The sequence below is a fragment of the Vipera ursinii genome (assembly GCF_947247035.1).
Source record: "Vipera ursinii genome assembly, chromosome: 6".
NCBI lineage: Eukaryota > Metazoa > Chordata > Lepidosauria > Squamata > Viperidae > Vipera > Vipera ursinii.
The window spans coordinates 227,759-249,449 of NC_139515.1; the positions used below are offsets into that span (position 1 = coordinate 227,759).

At 42.5% G+C, this 21,691-nt stretch overlaps 1 protein-coding gene across 23 annotated transcripts in view; it reads left to right on the forward strand.

Moving 5' to 3' along the window:
- Positions 1-21,691, forward strand: part of ATXN10 (ataxin 10) — a 109,977-nt gene that overhangs the window by 25,386 nt on the left and 62,900 nt on the right. For 13 of the 23 annotated variants that reach the window (XM_083365872.1, XM_083365875.1, XM_083365876.1 and 10 more), the window contains exon 10: positions 9,691-9,754. The exons of 1 other annotated variant lie outside the window; for it this stretch is intronic. In XM_083365872.1, the coding sequence (XP_083221998.1) occupies positions 9,691-9,754 (64 nt within the window). Of the gene's footprint in view, positions 1-754; positions 840-2,614; positions 2,767-9,690; positions 9,755-21,237; positions 21,304-21,344; positions 21,593-21,691 lie in introns of all 23 variants that reach the window. 9 more of the 23 variants (XM_083365863.1, XM_083365864.1, XM_083365866.1 and 6 more) reach the window with 6 other exon arrangements.

Genomic DNA, 21,691 nt, shown 5'->3' on the forward strand with positions numbered 1-21,691 from the left:
TTCATGGTGACCTAACCCTAACCCTAAGTGGAATTTTCCTCCAATGGGATTTTCCCATGTATTTTACCAGGAGACATAGATAGGGCAGCCTAGAAAAGTCAGTGCCCTCCTAACCATACCCAAGCCCTCCAAGTTTGTTGGCGATGTCCATTTTGCTCTATGAGTTCATGGTGACATATCCCTAGTTAGTTTAAACAGAGAACAGGACCAAATTTACAATACTGCATCCTCCAGTTTGGACTGGCACATTTAAGTGTGGAAGCAAATACTTTCAGTCGACCAAATGGGTGAGTATGATCCTAGAGTACCTTTTTTGCATTTCTTGGTTGCTGCCCGGAGTTTCTTATAGATGGGCAGGCATATACTGTAAATTGGGATGGATGGACGGGACTAGGTTTACATATCTCACTAATTCATGGTGTGTTTAAGCGTGGTTCTTGAATTTAAGTCACTGTCCTAGTTCTCACAGGGTATAAACCAAGGTTTATGAACCATAGTGGCTAAGTTCTCCTAGTTATAAGTTAAAAATCCTTGAATCTTGCTACACTTTGGGATCACGTGTGAACCTGGCATGCCGTTCTCTATACTTTGCAGCAAATCAAATGTTAGAAAAGAAAAATATTTAAGTGGATCAGAAATATTTTGAACTATTTGGTAATTATCCCAAATGGAAAGAAAACTAAAAAAAGCCCTGTGAGTTTGAGGATACTCTAAATAATTGCTAATAAAGTTTTCATATTTTGTGTCTAAACAGAATGCTCTTATCCCCTATGGATTTTTGTTTTTATTTTGCTGTTTTTGCTGGTTGCTAAGTACTGAGCGATATCTGGAGGAAGCAGGTATCTCTTTAAGCCTTCCTTGCTTTAGTTTTGACTGCAGAAAGCGCTATAAAACCCCAGGCTAGGTTGCTTCATGTATTATCTTGTCGAGAGATGCCTGAGGCAGGGTTCTTCTCCGCCAGGCTACGTACTTTGGCTCTTGTAGGTCCTTTGCAGCAACTGTATGATTTTTCTTGGGCACTTGATTCAGAATGGAAAATTATAGCCTTCCACGAAATTAATTAATCTTAGCAATCCAGCCTAATGGATACCTATAATTCAACCAAAACATGAAACTGAATTTATTGTATATAGTCTCCAAGTATTCATTAGATAATATGGTAAAAAAATAAACATTTGTTTTTTCACTTGCTACACTTTAAAAGATCTGGTTTTGCTTAATGAAACTCATCAGTATGATCAAATATTAGGTGCCCGTGAAATGAAATAAGGATCGGATGGTGGCAAAGTCTATGTTACTACATTATAAAAGTTTTCAGGAGCTGTTTAATTCATATATAAATATCATATGTTTTGCAACAACCTAAGTACTTTATGTTACCCTTAATTTTATATACAAATAGATGATAGCTTGTTTGTAGATAAAATATTGCAGCTCGTGTCACAAGGTGTATTGCTCATATCAATTTTAGATCTGTTACATTTTTCTGAAATACCAAATGAATTTGTCGTGGTAAATATTTCATTTTAATGATCCATTAATTAGTTTGCCATGAAATTCTTCATTAATTCTGGAAATCATCATTTTGATCATTCCATTTTCCTTGGCAATAAAAAAGGCACTGTGTTTTTTAAGATTGCACAGGCTCCTCCCCCACTTCATCTGCCCCAGTAGGGACCCCTCGGCAACCCCCTTGTTCTGCTGTATCCCCCGTGGTGTGGCCCGTGTCCTTTTTCGCCCACAAAATGAGACGGGCTTCAGCCACTCTCAGTTCTTCCACTTTTAAAGGGGGGGGGGGTTCCCCTGAATCCAGCATTAACTAGCTGAGGGCCAAAAGCACAAAACCAGGCGTCCCAGGAGGGCAGGATGGGCCGTTCCCCTCTTGTCCGCTCGGGGCCAAGCCACTTCTTCTCTTTCCGGGAGGAGGGCAGACCACCTTGAACCTTTGTGGGATGACCAGGTTGCGTGGGAAGGGGACGGGTGGGCTAGGCCCCATCTCAGAACAAGCTGCCCCCTGGCACTCGGGGGGGGTTGGCGGTGGCGGGGTGATTGCCAGCGGCCGCTGGGTAGAGTTGGGAAGGACCGCCCAGCAAAGAGTGCTTCATTGCTTAGCTTACCACCCCCGCCCCACCCCCGGCTGTTGGGCAGCTCGTGTGGAGTGCAGAGGGCTATTCCCTGGGCTGGGGCCGTGTTTCTCACGCTCGGCAGCCTGAAGGACTTCGGCCCCCAGAATTCCCCCAGCCCCTATTCTGGGAGTGGAAGTCCACAGGCCTTCAGGCCTTTGCGCTTGAGAAACCCTGGGCTGGCTGCGTGGAAAAGGGCAGTCAGAAAGCGGAAGCCTCTTGAAAGGGAAGCGTTCGAGGGTATCCCAGCAGCCGCAGTGGCCCTCCGCAGCCTCTCGACAACAGCAAGCCAAGGGGAAGCTGAGCTGGCTTGAAGGAGCCATCTTGGCCGCCTGACACCGGCCGTAGAACTCCTTCAGACCCAGCGAGTCTGTCACGGCTGGGCACCAGCGCCAGATGTAGCTTGGACAATTTTCACAGATTGGATTAATTTCCCTATAAATTCTTTATTTGTTGGAAAAAAATATTTTTTAAACTTTCATTTTTATTAGACATTTTAAGAACGACGATAAAAATGTAAACTAAAACACAGGGAAGAAAATAAAAAACGGAAGTAATAGTACAGTTCAAGAAAGGAAAAGAAAGTTAGAAAGGAAAGAAAAAAGATACAAAGAAGTGACTTCCAAACTTCTTTACAGCAATTGTAAGTACAATTATATATTTATCTCTCTCCCTAAATTTTCCTTATGACCCTTCTCTTTCTATATTCTGTTCTAATTATAAAAACCATAAATTATAAGTTAATTTTTCTCTGCTTTATGCAAAAAGTTCGTAAGAGCTTTCCAGTCATCAGCAAACAGAGATCTTGTGTTTTATCTGATCAAACAACTCAAATCAAACAACTCAAAACTGCTAAGCTTGTAAGCCGCCCTGAGTCTTCGGAGAAGGGCGGGATATAAATGGAATTTTTTTAAAAAAAAATCATCCATCCCCTACCACGTTCTGCCATCTTCACCAACCATTCATGCATTGGAGGTACTGTGAAATCTTTCCATCTTTGTACACACAAAGATGGTGCAGTTCTACACAAAAACAAGATTCCATTATTTTTCCCCCAACTATTTGTCCATCCGTCCCAAGTGGAAGATTTCTTGTCTCGATACCCCTTGGAAAAATTATTGAAGATGTAGCCCATCAGTTCTTCACAGTGGAGTATTGAGGGGTGTTGGTATGTATGTTTACTGTTCAGTTGTAAGAGATATTTTGAGGAGTTAGATGGGTTTCTGTGGATTGTTTATGGAAACTGAAATTATAATTGCAATAGGACGCAGGGTGTGTCATTCTGGGAAATTGCCACCACTTGGGAGGTTGTGGTACCCATCTCTGCACCCTGGGAGTTGCAATCTCAGCGTGGAGCTCTTCTTAGATATAAGTCATCAGTACGGACCATTTGATCTACCACTATGTATATCCTTCTGGAGATGATTCTAACTTTCCTCATCTTTACATAGTTACAGCGTATTACTTTTAATGTTTTTTGAAGACAGAAGTCCAATTCTCCTCAGAAGACTGAACAGTCTTCAAAGTATATGAAAGGTTAATTTTTGAAAGTTGTCCGGACAATATAATTGTCTGTCCAAAACAGCTATTTGGATTTTGGTGAAGTCACATTCATTATCAGTAGCCACTTCCCTTGAAATTCAAGTAACATCTTTAGAGACGTTATTTTTTTCCAGAAGACAACGATCCTGTGTTGATTCTTCTCTCCACTCATGATTTTAATACGGTTTTTGGATTTCCCAAATCTGTTATTTGGATGAATTTGAATTTGAATTTATTAAATTTATATGCTGCCCTTCTCCCTAAGGACTCAGGGCAGCTCACAACAATAAAAGTTAAAAACATAAAATACAAAATTTAAAAAAGAATTAAACAATGAAGTAAATACATAACAATTGACCCAATAAAACCAAATTTAAAACTACAGTCAGTCCAGGCCCAATTGTTGAAACATCCATGTCTTCAGGTCACGGCGGAAGGACCGAAGGTCAGGGGCCATCCGCAGCTCGTTCCAGGGGCAGTTCGTTCCAGAGGGTCGGTGCGCCCACAAGGCTCTCCCCCTGGGGGTCGCCAGCCGGCATTGCTTAGCTGACGGCACCCTGAGGAGGCCGACTCTGTGGGAGCGAACCGGGTGATGGGAGGTTGATAATGGCAGCAGGTGGTCTCGCAAGTACCCCGGGCCTAAGCCATGCAGGGCTTTAAAAGTGATTACCAGCACCTTGAATCACACCCGGAGGACAACCGGAAGCCAGTGCAGCTCGCGCAGGAGTGGTGTAACATGGGAGTATCTATCTAGAAACTCCCATAAGCACCTGCGCGGCCACATTTTGCACCAGCTGAAGCCTCTGGGTGCACTTCAAGGGCAGCCCCATATAAAGAGCGTTGCAGTAATCCAGGCGAGAAGTGACAAGGGCGTGGGTGACCGTGCATAGGGCATCTCGGTCCAAAAAGAGGCGCAACTGGCGCACCAGGCGAACCTGTGCGAAGGCCCCCCTGGTCACAGCAGGACAAAAGGCCTAATGATATCAAGGCAATTACAGTCATGTTTAGGTGGGCCCAGCTGATGTCATAGATAGAAGCTGGTCTTAGACACAGGATTTATGATGGAAACTTACCGGTTACTTTGGGAAAATCGGTCATTCTCAACCAGTTCAACTTTACAGAATTGATATGACAATAAGCTTGGAGCAATGTAGAATTAAAAAATGAATGTGAATATTGCGTGGAGAAACCAACCTGGTAGGTACATGGGAATTTGAGTTCAGTAGTGGAAGGCTGCTTATCTCATTAAAATCTTTGCAAAAAAATAAAATGATTATATAGATAGGAGAAAAATCAAGCTTTGCCATGAGTCTCCTTTGATTTAGCATTCTTACAAAACTAATGCAAGATGACGTTCTATTTAGGGAGACCGTTTAGGTGGGCAATGTGGTCTTTAGAAATCAATAGGGTAATGACAGGGTGCTTTGAATCTGTGGGCCACGGGACCTCGGGGGGGGACTCAGGGTGAGTCACACCGGAACCCCTTTTGCTATCCCGGCAGACGTCAGGGGGAAGGAGCCTCCGTCCATAAATTTTCAGCAGATTTGCAGGATGTGGTGATTTCTGATAATAGACTTTTTGCCACAAACCACAGTTCCATCTTTTATAAGCCAAAGTGCCTATAGCCCTGGCACCGAGATCTGCATCAGAGAATACACAAGCCTTCTTCCTCTCGATTTACCAGAAAAACCAGATGGAAATTTGCACCTTGCTTTGAGAGAGACCTATAGCCAACTTTTAAAAATTAACTCCAGCTGTCTCCCTTCCTCTAAGTAGGTGGGGTTATTTGGGGGTTCAGGCTTGTTCACGTGGTGGGCAAAGACCGCTTGTGCTGATTTATCAGGAGCTGACTAGCACTGCAATATTCCAGAGATGTTTCTATTGAGATACTTACTGTAACTTTTAAAAATCTGAGTGTGGATATTCCTCAGCATCCTGAATTTCTCAGGAATCTAAACACCAGAAATAAGACCGCAATCCAGTGTCTTTCAGGTAGACATGGGAGGTTGGGGAGGATGCAGGTTCATGACCCGTCCTCCTCCCCTCTCCCTTTTCTCAGAATCGCCTTCTCCCCCGAACGTGGCGCCACCCCCACCCCCGCAGAGGGTGTCTGAATGCTGGGGGTGGGCGCGCTGGCCGGCCCCGTGACGCGGTGCTCGCAGGTGCTCCGGTTCTGAACACTGCGGCCGCGCTCTCTTCTTTGGGTGGAAGCCAGGAGGGGGGGGGAGTGTCCGAAGGCGGGACCCGGCGGGGAGGTCTTAGGAGGTGGACAAGCGAGGGGGCTTTGGTGAGGGGGAAATTTTGGAACGATTTGCTCCTTCAGGTGTGCTGAGTTTTTTAAAGCCTTTAACTCTCATTTCTTCGGTGCCCTGTCAAAAATTATACTGCCAAAGTTGAGGGATAATTACTGCTTACCTTTTTTCATAGGCAATGGAAACAAACCTTGCTACTAATACATAATTTAGCAATTTTGCAAGGATGGTGGTGGTGGGGCATTTGATAAACATGCAGAGATGGGTGTGCAGAGAACCACCTAGGAGGTGACCAGGCTGAGCCCGAGGGGGGGGGCAGTCGAAGGCCTCACCCGCCTTGAGTCCCCCTCTCGGATCTAAAATTCAGGCCCACCTGGGATCTCCTCGACTCTCTCGCCTCCTGCCGGTTTGCCTTGGCTGTTAGCACAGGTCGTCCTTTTAGTGGCCGGTCAAGGTTACAACAGCACTGAAGAAACTGATTTATGACCGTTTTTCACACTTACGACCGTTGCAGCATCTCCATTGTCACGTGATCAAAATTCAGATAGATGCTTGGCAACTGACTCAAGTTCATGACGGTCGCAGGATCCTGGGGGGGGGGGTCACGTGATCACCTTTTGTAACCTGACCAGCAAAGTCAGTGGGGAAGCTGGATTCACTTAACGACCATGTCACTAACTTAACAACCGCAGCGATTCATTTAACAACTGTGGCAAGAAATGGGGTAAAATAGGGCAAAACCCACTTAACAAATCTCTCGCTTAGTAACATAAATTTTGGGCTCCTTCATGATCGTAACTTGAGGACTACCTGTAGTTCATATTCTCGTGGAGAGCCTTAGCACGCAATAAGCCTGTTTTCATTTGAACGGCCTGGGCTCCCAATTTCCTGCCCTTGATAACCTAGCCGCCCTGCACATTTTCCCCACGGCACCTGGCTCTGGAGAAGATGGCTCTCCTCCTCTGCTCTTGTAGGTGCAGCTTTTTCCTGAAAGATCTGTGGGCTTCCCCTCGTTTGGCTGCTGCCGGACGCTCTGACTGTCCAGCACGGGTGACCAGAGGGCATATAATCGTTCCCATGGCATATTCACCTCTACCTCCTTGCTCCGCTTAACATTGTTCTTGACGATTCTAGTTTCTCCTCAAAAGTGTTTCCGCCTCTGTAAATGGCACTAACTTCTCCATCCCAAAATACTTGGGTAGTAAAGTTCTGAAGCCAAGAGTACCAATGAATTTATGTAGAGGTTACTCTGGAGCGGTGAGTCCAGTGCTTAATCGGTTAACTGCTTCTTGATAGCAAACCCCCCTGTGATAATAGAAACCAGAAAATATTCCATGGGAGGGAAAAGACGGTAGATAAGAGTCGTTTTGGTTTTTAAGCTCTGGGTTGCTCGCTATAACTCAGCAGTGAAGCTCAGGAAGTAGCCAGGGGCTTCCCTTTTGGAATTAAAGCTGATGTTATTTGTAGAGCAGAATACTTCAGTTGTGAAGTGTTTCCAATATTTGCAGTGCTCCCTTTCCATTGTTGCTGAACTTGCTGCCAAAAATTGACTGATTTTTCATGTATGCCTTCTGGAATGAAAACTGTCAGAATCAGTAATTACATTGTCACAGTAAGAGTTTTTATCCCAAGTGCTAGCATGCCTGGACATACCCAAACATTTAATACGAATATATGACTATTCTTTACTTTTTTGGAGCAGGGGGAGAGTTACTTTAGCTCACGAATTGTGATGTAATTGTACTCAGTTGCAAATTAGGTTTTAGTTCCAACAAAGATCATTTTGGTTCCAGGAACCTTGTTAGACCGGAACTTAATCATTTACACAACAAAGAATAATTAACATCTTATGATTAATGCAAAATTGGTTATATAAAATGGGCAATGTATTTCCATTTGTATACTTAATATAATTAAAAGTAAGTTCTGAAAGAAGTTGTAGTAAAATTGTTATTTGAGTTATTCAAGAAATGCTACTGTGGAAAGACTATATCCGTACCTTGGGGGCAAAATGTGCTGTGATGTTGTGAAGTGAATATTAATCTGAAAGGCAACAAGAAAGGCATTGAGATATATTTAATATATTTCCTCTGGGGATGTTCAGCCAAATAGTCTACTCAATCCATAATGTAATGTTTCTCAATCTTGGCAAATTTAAATTGCATGGATCTCATCTACCAGAATTCTAACAGGGAATGAACTGTTCATGACAGTACGCCTAATTCCAGATCCCATCACAACTGTCCCAAGTCACACACACACACACACCCCACACACAAACAAGATCTACTGTGTGACCCTTCCACTGTCAGGCAGGCCTTCAGTAGCCTGGACCAGCACCATTCTGGACTTGAACATCCAGGACCATATAGGCCTGGGGGATTCCGCTGTCAAGTCAGCCACAGAGTCACCAGCCCAGGCAGGGAAGCTGCTGTGTACTAAGAGTAGAGTGGAATGGACTGGGAGAGAGAAGTAGAGTAGAGTAGAGCAGAACAGAATACTGTAGAATAGAAGAGAAGAGAAGAGAAATAAGGAATAGAACAACAGAATAAAATAGAATACTTTATTTGGCCAGTTGTGATTAGACACACAAGGAATCTGTCTATGGTGCAGAAGCTCTCAAAGAAAAAAAAGGCAGGTACACAAGTAACAATCCCATCTGATCCTTTATAGCCCTACTTCACAGACAGGGTTTATATCTATTTACTTGGGGAAAGTGCCCTTGGGTGCACTGAAGCCACAGAGTCTTCTAGATGACAATTCCCTGCTGATCCTCCCCTCTCTGAAGTCTCAGTTGATGCCATATCCCAAACCCCGGGGAACTCTCATCTCAGTGCCCAACCAGATAATACACACCACACTCTCCCCCACTGTTACAGACTGGCATAGCATTCATCATCATCAGTTGTCAAAACCCAGAGTCGTTGAAGCTCCAATTGAGAGTGCCTAAACTAATACCAAACACTGGGCCACTTTCCTCCAAAGTGCTACCTTTGTTAATTTTGGCCAAGGCAGTGGATATCATAGGTTGCAACCTGAGTTTTTAAGCATTGATTGAGGTCTTTCAAGCTACTCCCAAATCAAGCAAATGGTATTATGGTATAGCTCAGGGCGTGAAACTTGAATACCTAGACCATGTTGTTTTTTAGAGAATCAGCGTTTGCCTTAAGAAACTCCGCCATGATTCCACCGTTCATGTAGAGAAGTTCTATTGAGAAGGCTGCCCCATTGGGTGGTTGATGGTGTCGGGCAAGAGGTCACTCCATCTTGGTAATAGCCATTCCGGAGCAGTCCTCTCCTTGGCTTCTTTTCTTTAGCAATAGCACTGAGCAACAGCACTTAGACTTATATACTGCTTCATAGTGCTTTTACAGCCCTCTCTAAGTGGTTTACAGAGTCAGCATCTTGCGCCCCACCCCTCCAATAATCTGGGTCCTCATTTTACCGATCTCGGAAGGACGGAAGGCTGAGTTCACCTTGAGCAGGTCGGGATCGAACTGCTAGCATGGGCACAGTCAGCCTGCAATACGGCATTCTGGCCACCGGGGCTCTTAGGAAGGCCCGGAAGATCGCTTTATTCCTGCAGGTCTTTTATCTATGATGTGGCTGTTGGACACCACTGTGTATTTTATCATTGCATCCATCATTACGTTATAACATGTTTTTCTTTTGTAGTTTTGGCTGCTGCTCATTGCCCATGGTCTTAATGAATAGGAAGATATAAATATTGTACATCAATTAAAATGGAATTAAACATGCCTTTTTTCACCTAGGTGTATGAGTTACATGGCATCCCATTGATCTTGGATAACTGCAGCATTGATAACAATAATCCTTGTATCCTTTTTATTAGTATCATGATTTTAAACTAAATATATATTCCTTGGTGGGGCTCAGATTTGTATGTCAGTTCTTTGGGAATAATACAGAATCGTTCTGTTGCCTTGAAAAAGGTCTTAAAATGCCATTCTCAAGAAAAATCAATGAAAAGGCATGGGAGGAGGAAGGTACGTATGCTATTGCCTTATTTGTAAAAATAATAAAGGTGGGACACGAACAAATAAAATATTTTGATCTACTCTTGATTCTTTTTCTTTTCATAATTGACAGTAACTCAAGACTTACTTCATTTGCTGTCAGCATCGAAGCTGCTTTGTAATGTGGTGGATTGTACTATTTCTTTCAGAATTTTTTTCCCCAATCTTTATTTTTTTTACCAACAAGAAACAACAATACATTTTTAATACAAAGTATTACTCTTTCATTTTGTTTTTTATTTTGGGTTGCAATTTCTTTACAGTAAAAGAAGGTGCTAGAAAATTACAAGATATAAGATTTCACACAATCTCTTGTCAGTATCTTGAAGAAAAGTTAAAAATAAATTTTCTTCCTTCCTATAATCTACTTGACTTAGTTGTGAATCTCTTATGCTAAGGTGGCCTTGCCTCTTTTGATGGGTAACAATCAAAGAGAGAAACTATATCTTTTTGGACAGCTTTTAAAGAAAAGAGTTTGGTTGTAGCTCATTATATCTTGTTCTCTAACTTTCTGAATATCCCAGATTCATTGTTGTCACATTAAATTAGGATTAGTAGTCGTACCTAACCAAACTTGGTCATTGTAGAATTTTTTGCATCAGCTAACTTCAGATCAGTCATCTGAACCAAACAAATAGGTTAGTATGCATACTTTATTACATTTGAGTAGTGGAATATATATTTAATATAAACATCTGGTATTCTTTGCTTTTAAAAAAGAAAGATTTTTGTTGATAGAAGTAAGAGGCCTTGAATGGAAAGCTCCACAGGAACATGCATGATTTTTAAAGTGTTTATGATAAATGTGCAAAGTCTCCAGAAGAGACTAGAAGAGATAAATCCTGACAGCTAATGAGCATGTGGTCCTTTGGATCCACTACTCAAATGTGATCTAATTCCTGAGGAGAATTCACTGCTTCCGGATCCTGATTTCACAGCTTCTTGGGCTGAAGGTGCCTTTTAACATGCCCTCAAACAGCCAGATTACTGGGGGGTGGGGGGTCCTTAGTGAATACCAGGGAGATGCAGAAAGACTTACCTCTAAGCTTCATGACTTCTTATTAAATGAGAATCAACTGGTGCCTCCTTAATGATGGCTTGAAAGCATTCTGTGTTAAAAAAATAATAAAATACTAATACACAAATTAATACATTTTAATTTTACTGGATTCAACTTTTGTCCAAAAAATGAAAAAATGAAGTGTGTATGTGGTAAGATAAACTACTAGATCTGGAGTAAGGTCCATTTAGCCTCTTGCATGGTTGTCTATTGGAAGCCACTTCTGTGTCACTAAGTCATTTGTGTGTGTGATTTCATGGTGCACATGACCTCATTCCTCCTTTGAACATCAGTGGCCTATATTCTGTTCCCTTGCTGGCCAACAAGGTCCACTGATCTTTCCAACCCAGTAGCCTTGAGCCATTTATCGCCCCCCAAACATGATCTGGGGATTTAGAGCTTTATCTTTTAACAACTGTTTTATATTCTCCTGACAGTAAAATTGGGGGGAGTGGCGTCTTGGATATGAAGGAAGAGAGCGATAGCTAGCAGGCAGCCGTGAATAACCTCAGTGAATTTGTCTAATCCTCTTTTGAAGCTCTCTCAGTTGGTGGTCATCCCTCCATTGTTTGATGATGTGTTAATTATGGACTTTTCCCTCTGCTCAGCGATTCAGCTTCTCTTGAGTTAGAGAAAGGGACAGAATTTGCCTCCCTCATCTTCCAGGTCTTGTCTGCAGGCTTTTTAACAAGGGTGGTGGGGTTAACCTTGATTTGTCTGCATAAGACCCGTGCTGGCTCATTTTCCTTGAGTAAAGCTTTTGAGTAAACAACCTTTAAGAGACACTCAGCTTGATTTTCGGAAACTTAATGTAATTCATTAAAAAATATACTGCATATTGGACATTTTCCAGTCCTCTTCTATCACAACCCAGCCTAGGGGTGTTTTACATGGTTTTACAGGAAGGTCACTACAAAGCCTTGAATCTTGGTCATCTTCTGGATCTATTGACGTGGTTGTTTTCTATCAATTTGTCATCATTCATCTCAGCCAGTGTTGATAATATAAGAAAATAAGAGAGGAGATTTTAATTTATGTGTTTAACTTTCAGATAAGTCTCCCCCCCTTCCCCCCCCCCCAAAGCAGGTGGTGCTTCAAAGATACAGTCAAAGACATGGAGAAATATTCCCCAAATGCACATGGAAAAACCACATCAACAGTTCACTGCCGTGCGCAAAGGGTCCTCCCACCTTTCGCCCTTCCTCTACAGCTCACCCCCTGAAATGGAGGGCAGGGAGGCCTCGTCTGTGGATCTGTGCCACAGGAGGCTTCTTCAGGATAGATCCAGGTGGATTTCCCTTCTGAGCCAAGGGATTGTCGGGGATGTCACCCTTCCGTGAGGAAAGTCCCCCTGGAAGCCTTGCTTCAGGGCAAAGTTGTTTCACATCAGAAGCTCCCCAGGTTCACGGGCAGAGGAGAAGGAAATGATGGCGATGAGATTTGTGTGGTTCCTGCTTGATCCTGAGAAAACAGAAGCGGGGCCAAAGATGGCTTTCAAATACTTCTGTTGGGGAAGGGGGATAAGGATACAAATGCCCATTAAGTTGAGCAGCCATGTGGGGTTTTTATTTTTAATCATTGTGGGCCACAGTTGTATTCTCGCGGAGGTTCCTTCACTTCTCGTGTATCCAGCCTGGTTGGAGGTGGAGAGGGAGGAACGTGGCAAAGCTGTCGCTAGCTGGTCTCTGGCCAGCTGCCGTGTACAAATGGGAGAGAGACACCCCCCCCCGCTCCTGATCTCCATGAGACTTCCTTGCCTTGCGCCCCCTTAGCCACCGCAGGAGCGCATTCAGTCTCTGCCGAAAAGAGCGGGTCTGGTGAGCTGGAGGGGTAGGAAGCGCAGGGGGTGCTGGGAGGGTCTGGAGGAGGGGTCTGCGGCATCGGTGCTGCTCATCCTTGCTTTTCCCCCTGACCTGTGTTGCCTCCCTTTCTTGCCTTTGACGTGCCTCAGGGCCCAGGAAGCCTTGGGGATGGAGCAGCTGGGTCCTCCTCCATCCTCGCTCTTCTGCCTTCTGTGGGACGCGAAGCAGCGTGAATTGCTCCTCCTCCTGCTGACGTTACTTCCTCCGGCACCGTTGTTGTTGGCCGCGCGGTTTTGTCCTTGAGCCTGGGAACCCATGGAAGCACGGAGCCCATTAAAGGACTGGCGGGCTACAAGTGCATTTTTCTCTGCTCTTCTATTCACAGTTTTCAGTAATATTGAACTCATTGATGGATAAGTGATATTGTTTTGTTTCAGTTGTGTACAGGTGGTCCTCGGCTTAACAACCGTTCAGAGTTACAACTACACTGGAAAAAGTTGACTTATGACCATTTTTCACACGACCGTTGCAGCATCACCATGGTCACATGGTTTACATTTGGATGCTTGACAACTGAATCACGTTTGTGACGGTCGCATTGTCTCGGTATCACGCGATCCCCTTTTGCAACCTTCTGACAAGTAAAGTGAATGGGGAAACCAGATCCACTTAACAGCTGTGTTCCTAATTGAAGGACTGCGGTGATTCGTTTATCAACTGTCACAAGAAAGGTCGTAAAATGGGGCACAGCTCACTTAACAAATTTCTCACTTAGCAACAGAGGCTTTGGGCTCAGTTGTGGTCGTAATTTGAGGACTACCTATACCTTGTCCAGAGTCACATGCAGGTGAATTGGGCAGCTATATAAATCCAATCAATAAGAATTTTTTTAAAAGTGCAGAGGGAGGTACTTAGTTGCATTAGGTAGTAACTGTTCCTCTTCTCCAGTTGTTGTTTTTTTTATCTTGTAAGACCTTTATCCTATTCCAAATAGCAATTTTTAAGAATTGGTAACTTTAACTGACACAGATGCACTAAAAAAGTTGAGATAGGCATTTTTACATATATAAAGTTAATTTCTGTCCAATTTATTTGCCTTGTAACAAAACCTCTCCTTGCAATCCAATAATTTCCTTCCCCCGGTTCCTCCTCCTGAGAAAGGAAATCTGCTCTGCATTAGCTGGGGGGGAAAAATGAGGATCCCCTTCCTTGCAGCAGCCACCCGCCACCTCTGGAACCGCTTCGGAATAAGTGGATTCAGGATTTCAGCCAGGAGGGTCTTCCGTAAGTGCCTTCAGTTTTTGCACACACGGTTTTGTAGCAGGCCCTTCTGATGACAGACAGTTTAATGTCTGGTTGATGAAAGGAAGTGGCTTTTGACCTTCTGTGTTGTGTTAACATCAGTTGGCAAACTTCTCTCTCTCCCCCCCCCCAACTGAAATATCAGTAATACTTAAAGAGGAGAAATGGGGTTGTGTCTCTGGAGTGATCAGGCTGCTGACCAGAAGTAACCAAAATTGATAACATTTGCGCAAGGGAAACCTGTGGCAATACTTTTGACCTCATGGCAGTGATTAGTATAATTGTGGTTTATGAAACCTCAGGTTAAATCTAAGAGAAATCAAGTTGTTGCGGTGTACAACAATAGCAGATTATTTTGTGTTATGCTAGGAAAGACTTTCCTGGGGAAACCAACCAGTTTTTCACAGACAGTTATAGTGCAGCTATGTGTGGGGAAATCCATCTGGGCTACTGAAAAGGGAAACAGAGGTGTTATATTTCAAAGTTGTGAATGCCTTGTGCAGTCTTTTTTTTTTAGTACGGTGGGATTATTTCAAAGCAACAATCAGCTGTGGGTTGTAGGTGCTGATGTTGGAAATCAGACACGCCATCATTACAAAAGATGGTACAGTATGCTACACATTTCTGGAGTCAAAATCTTCAAAATGGATTTGAATAAAAAGGCAAATAAAAGCAACTTGTCTGTACCAAAGTAATCTGAACAAATGGAAATTGTAACACTCACATTTAGAGTCTAAAGCTGCTTGGCTAGTTTGTCTGTCACAAAATGAACAGAGGGAGCCCAGGGAGCAGCTGACGGATCCCCCTGATCTGGTCCCCGAAAGAAAGTCAGCGGAGTGGAGATCAGCCAAATGTGTCTATTTAGTGGAATGCTAGGATGGGTTAAACCGTGAGGCTCGCTCTCTCTCAGTTGAAAGAAGGTTCCAGTTGCTGAGTCATTTGTCTTTTTGCCAGTTAATTAATAAAGTGAATAAAAGTTTAAAATGTTAGTTTAATCATAAAATATAGGATTTCAGGGCAGCCCCTTATTGGTGAAATGGTTGTTCCGTTTGTGATAATGAATAGGTGCTGACACTTCCAGCGAATATACAGCCCACATTCATTCTCTCAGGGGGAATCACCCAGAAGCCATCACGGTCACGATGTTATGATAGCACTTTTCAAAATACATTTTTCAAAATAGTTAGAGTTGCAATTTAATTAAAAGACTACCGAGGCCATATTAGTACGATTGTCTCCTATTTCCTCTGTGACGTCTGAATTGGGAGAGATTGTGGGTGGGAGACGGTGCTAAGGGCAGCGAGGGGGCTGGGTGAGGGTTAAGAAGCTGGAGCTGAATTGTGGCGCGATTGGTGCCGAAGGGGTTTGGGGAGCCCGGGAGTGGGATCCATTCTGGAAAGAGCTGCACCCCCCAAAAGTTTGCCTCGGTTGTCTGTAGCCAACTGAGGTTGACATGAACACAGTCTTTCTTTCCAAGGCAGGAGAAAGAGTAGTAACCTGAAATTATTACAGTATTATAATGTACTGCCGTGGGATTTAATTCAGAAGCCAAAACCAGTGCAGAAGACAGCAGCTAAGATTGCCAACTGTGGTGTTTCGCCACCTGGGTGTATGATTTGTATCTGTGGTGAAAGATCTGCATCGGGCTGCCAGAGTTTCTTCCTAAAGTGGGATGTGTTAGCAACACTCCTTCCATACATGATGCAGGTACAAGAGCCCCAGGCTCTGTAGCTGCATTATGGCTTATGGATGCCTGCCTGGCGTGGTTTCTCTGCCCTCAAGGGAGACATGCCATAGGTGCTAGTTTGGAAAGCTAGTTTTTGTGCAGACATTAATATTTTCCCTTAACATTCGTGGATTTTTAAAATAATTTAGGATTCTTGTTGTAAATGGCTTTGTTACCGTATAAATGAGAAGTGTTTGTTCCATTTCAGTGCAGTTTCACTGATCGTAGCTTCAATAGGATAGTAACCCTAATGGGGAAGTCCAAAATATTGTACCAAAGGTACAAAAACTAAACTCTCCCAACAGCCGCCCAATATCCTACGGCTGGGATGCAGTTGCTCCTTATTTCCTGGAAAAGAAACGAGGAAACGCAGCAGCAGCAGCAGCGAGAGAACTTGCTTGAACAGCTTATTCACCCTGAAAAAACGAAGACAGCACTTCTTTTGGGTGGAAGAGGCATGATGGGGTTGCGGCATCTGATTGGTGGTCCTTCTTGTAGAACCAAATCAGCTTACAAGCAGATTCCCCCCTTGACATTCAAAGATTCAGTCCCTGAGTCTTCCTTCCTGGTAGCTGCCCGTATGGCCAGCCTGGGCTTCAGGCAAGATATGCGATTATCCACCCAGGGCTAGGCAGTTACCAAGGTTTGGAAGGGGCTTCTTAAATGAAGTATTTTATATTCTTTCTTTTTAATTGTTTGGCTGCATCCTGCAAAGTTAATACTGTTAATATTCTAAAAAAAATTAGAATTTGAAAAAACCCACTAACAACGTTTAAAAGGCCAGATTTACATTAATCTTGAGGTCCTTTCTGAAAATAGAGGTAGAAGAAAATGCATTTGTAAGAGGAATACGTATTAGAAGGCAAATACATCTGTTGTTCTGCCAACAGTCCTTTCTGAAACAGCATCCATGAGATAATAATGCTAATTAAGTCCAACCAACCAGAGGGCATATAGTATTAAACAATGCAAAAAAAAAAAATCAAAGAGCAGTTGTCATCTGCATAATTCCTTCACAATTCTGCAGGAGATTTTCCCCAAATAATCTGTGTAATTTGTATTCCTGTATTCTTTTGCCTTTTATTGTACTCTTCCCTTCTATTAAACCAGCTTGGACTTTTATTTTTTTATGGCAGTATTGAAATGCATAAAACCCTCATTTAATATTATGACAGGCATTTGAAACAATTTTGTCCTAGCCCATCTGTCTGTGCAGGCAACTATTTAACACGTAACGTGTTCTGACGCTTTCCTACAGATTTTGAGAAATGTATTTGAAATCTGGGTTTAGGTAAATGTTGCGGTACAGAAAGAGCAGCACAGCTGGGAGTTGTGTGTGTGTATCTAGGAAGTGTGAACTTTAAGGGAGACAGGATCTTGCTGGATCTGGAGATAGCCTGGTTGTATTAGGTGGCATTTCAATGCCATTTTACATCATTATATTTTTAAGTGCTGCATTTCAGATGGTAAAGCAATAATAGTTGAAGGGTGTTTTTTTCTTCATTGAAAAATGTAGCAATGTGCAGAATTTTTAGTAGCGGAGCCTATCTGGGCACAGTCCTCCAGAACATTAAAGAGGGGCTGGTTGAAATAAAAATAGCTTTTAAAACGGAATATCATAGGCATGGAATGTTTGGCTTTATATTGTCCAAGAGTGTGATTTTCCTTCCCTATTTTTAAACGCAAAGGATTTTCAGTTACATATAAATTATAGGTTTCGATTAAAAATGTCACTTGAAAATATGGGCAGCTGCTGTGGCAAGATTGTATGTGCACCATTTTTTGGGTTTTAAACTAGCATTATAGGCTTGACTTTCCTTTTAAAAGCTGCAAACTTACAAATTTGACAGAACTTCAAAGAAACCTCTTCGTATCTAAAGTTGCCTTCATCTAAGAGATGTAAAACAATTAATTGTTCTGAATTATCACTATGAATCTTTCTTTCCAAGTATTTGGTTAACCTTGAATTCTTATTAACATCACTCTTTCCAAACTGAAATTTCCTTTCTTGGCTTCTCTAACTCCGAAGTGACTCCAAAAAATCCTAGAGTGAAGCAAAGACAGAAACCCAGGTTATCCTTAGAGATGTCGTACCCTTTTTGAAAGCCACATGCCCTCTCTGTGTGAGCAGTGTGTGTGTGGGGTGTTGTTTTATTTTGGGGGGGGGGAGTGCTGCTGGTGAGAGAAGCAAGTCTGCAGGCAGTGTATTAACTTGCAACCGTTTCTCCAGGATGGGCATATATTTTTAGCGCTCCAGGCTGGAGAAGTCTCACCGTCCTACCGTTCCAGCGCAGAAGGGCCGTCCGTCTCCTGCATTATGGAGACCTGTTGGCCACAAAGGAGCCTTGGCCAAGGCCCTCTTCTCCTCAGAGCCTGCAGGCCGGCTGGGTTGGACCAGGCGCTCTCTGGCCTCATGTCCTGTTCCGCCGGGACCTCTGAGGAGGGCAGGAGCAGAGCTTGCCCTGAGCCTGGGAGGAGGAGGAGGAGGAGCGGGGAACGCTGGTGGGCCTGGGCCAAGAGACCCCTTTGGATGCCGCTGCCGTCTCCGTGGCTGCCCACATGTCTGATGGTGCCCAAGCTCTGAGGCAGCTGTGAGCAGAGGCAGAGGCATTGCGTGCAGGGGGCGGTCCCCTCTTGTGTGCCCCCTTTTTCCCTGAGTTAAATAGGTTTGACAGAGGAGGCCTTCCAATCTGATGGTTTGGGATCCATTTCCTGTTTTGTCCAGGATTGGACATGTTGTTCCGAGTGTGGCCACCTACGGCTACTGCAAAAATATGGAAGTATTTGCCATTTTATTTTTTGTCTCCGTTCTAATAACCCCTGCGTTTTGCCTTTTTTTTATATAACTCCTTTGCCTCACTTAGTAATGATTCCTTCTCACCAGGTTTTGATTGGGCCAGATATGTGGAAGATGCTGAACATTTTTCTAGATTACTGTATATAAGAAAAATATTTCCTTACAATCCTAAGAAACTGAAAAAAGTATCAAAAGGGATCTTCTGAATGGTGCAAATTAGCATTGCGTCTCCCTCTGTGGTATTATTAAGATTGTAGCTTAAGCCAGGGACCTGAAATTAGGCTGCCTTTTCTCTCCTCCTGTATGGGCAGAGAGCATCCCGTATACGGTCAGCTTATCATACCATTAACCAGGTTCATCGTGGTGCTGCATTGTGTTCCTGTTCTTTGAGAAATCCAAAGCAAACAGGTCAAATGGAAGCTACAGCGATGGCTATGTTTTATTTTCTTTTGTTGCGTTTGGCAACAAATAGGCTCCTGTTTGTTGTAACCATGGAAACTTTAGAAGCACCCTTTTAAAAGCTGCGTATACAATAAAGGGCTTAAAGTGTTGGTTGGATTATAGACTTCAGAATTATGTTCAATCTTCTATCTATCTTTTGAAAAAGAACAAGAGGGTAATGTGAATATTAACCGAGGGCTTTCTTTAATCTCCTCTGACACTTGTGTCTTATGTGCCATCCAGAGGTCCCTGGCTCACGCAGTGGATTAAGGAGAATCATGCATATTCATGACACTGAATTGGAAAGTTGCACAAGAAAAAAAAGAAAAGAAAAAAAAAGCTATAAACCCACTACAACACCCAAATCCTTTTTTAAAGAAACTTGGCAAATTTCCTCGGAGTAGACGAAAGAGAATAACATGAACAGATAAGCTATTCCCTATGTTTTCTATTGTTACCATCTATATTATTTCATAATATTACTTACAGTGCCCTTGAGTTAGGATTTCGGGCCTCACAAATATTCAGCGGGTTTTTCTTCTTAATTACAGGACTAGTTTACACAGGGGATTATTTGTACAGCCTCCTAGTTTATGCTGTGTGATGGCAAAAGATGACATTTTGCAATTTCTGGCTAAGTGATGGTGGTTTTGGTGATTGCTATGAAGAAGGACCAATTCCTGTATATCTAAAGCTGATTATAATCCAATTTTAAGTGTTATTGAAATAACACGCTCCTTACTATGATGTCCGTTATATTCATTTTAACGTAAGATATAAATCTACACTGAAGGAATAAGAGCTATATATTAGATGTTAGTGAGAGATTTATCTCTTATTTCTTGTTTAATAATCATTAAACTTATATAAGTAGAAATTCAGTGGGCAATAAATTAGCTATTTGATGTATACCTTATTAGCTTGGCTAATGGTCTCTCATTTTAAAATTAAAGGTGACAGTACTAGTACTGTCACTATTGTAACTATTGTCACTAGTGACTTTTTAAACAAGTCCTAATAAAAGTTCATTCCGAAAGCTGTACTCAAGCCAGTGAAATAATGGCAGTGTACGGTCATGAGATCAGGATTGAAGTATAAGAGAATATTTGTAGCTGGGGGTCCTTGGCACTCTCTGAGCCTGGTTGTTTTCTTACAGACGTTTCATTACCCATCTAGGTAACATCATCAGTGCCAGGTCATGAAACGTTTGCAAGAAAATAGCCAGCCTCAGAGAGTACCAAGGGACCCAACTGGCCTTTTTTCCCCCATCTTGGTTTTCCGTGATGACTGTTTCTTGGAAATCTCTCTCATCATCAAATTTTTATTACGGTCATGGACCAGCACAAAGAAATTCATTTAAAAAAAGTTCACTCTTTGAATCGCTAAATAATTTGCGAAGCTATTCTTAAGTTATGTTGGACACAATCACTGAAATGCATTTGAGTTTTTATCAGGTGATTTCTCGTCTTTTCTGTTTTTTACTGTGTGCTACATCAGATTAATCTCTCATGACCAAATCAAAGGCCCTTGTGCCACTTAAAAATGACACATTTATTATTATATAGACTTATTGCTTAATATTAATTTTTTAAGGTGCTAAAACCTATTTCTCTTTGTCTGGAAACAAGTTATTTATACTTCTCTGGTGCTCTGCTCTTGGAATACGGGAAACAAACACTATAAATAAATAGTCTTATCAATTCAAAGATCCAACTTTGTACTAACTTGGGTTTGTCAGCTTTACAAGCAATATTAACCATCCACGTTCTCCAAAATTTCTATAGGTTTTATCCTAATTTTAGTTGGCATTCTTGCCCCACCCAGACTTAGACAGCCTTGTCTAAGTTGCCCTGTAGGCAAATGGCCATATGAAACTTAGCAAGAAAATAAGAAGGATCCGAGTGAATTATGAATAGCTTTCTCCTAGATGTGAAGCTACACGTAGCAAATAATTGGTGCCCCCCAGGCACTCTGCTTTGTGAGTCAGAATTCCTTCTGTAGGTGCATTGAGAGAAATTATATTTTGTGACATAACATTTCGCTTGTAGCGTTTCCGTAAGTAGTTTTAATGGATATGCTGAGAAAATAGTTTCTATCAATGATAATGGAAATGATTAAACCTCTGTCTAATGTCTGCTTTCAACTTTGCTCGAAGGGGACCACCGTGAAAGGATTGTTCAAGGCTATCTAACTTCATAGTGTCCTGAGCAAATATGTCTCGGTAATTTTTTAAAAATATATTTTATATATTTTATTTTACAGAAATATGTTTCAAGGTATTCATACAAAGTACAACCAATGAAATAAACAGAGGCATAGAATCAAAATCACGAAGTATTAGTACCTGCTTTATAAAGCCTTAGTAAGGCCACACCTGGAATCCTACATCCAGTTTTGGTCACCACATTACAAAAAAGATGCTGAGACTTTGGAACAAGTGCAGAGAAGAGCAACTGAGATGATTAAGGGCTTGGAGACCAAAACATGCGAAGAGCAGTTTCAGGAACTGGGTATGTCCAATCTAGAGAAAAGAAGGACTTAGGGGTGGCATGAAAGCAGCATTCCAGTATTTGTGGGGCAAGAAGAAGAGGGGGCAAGACAAGAAATTG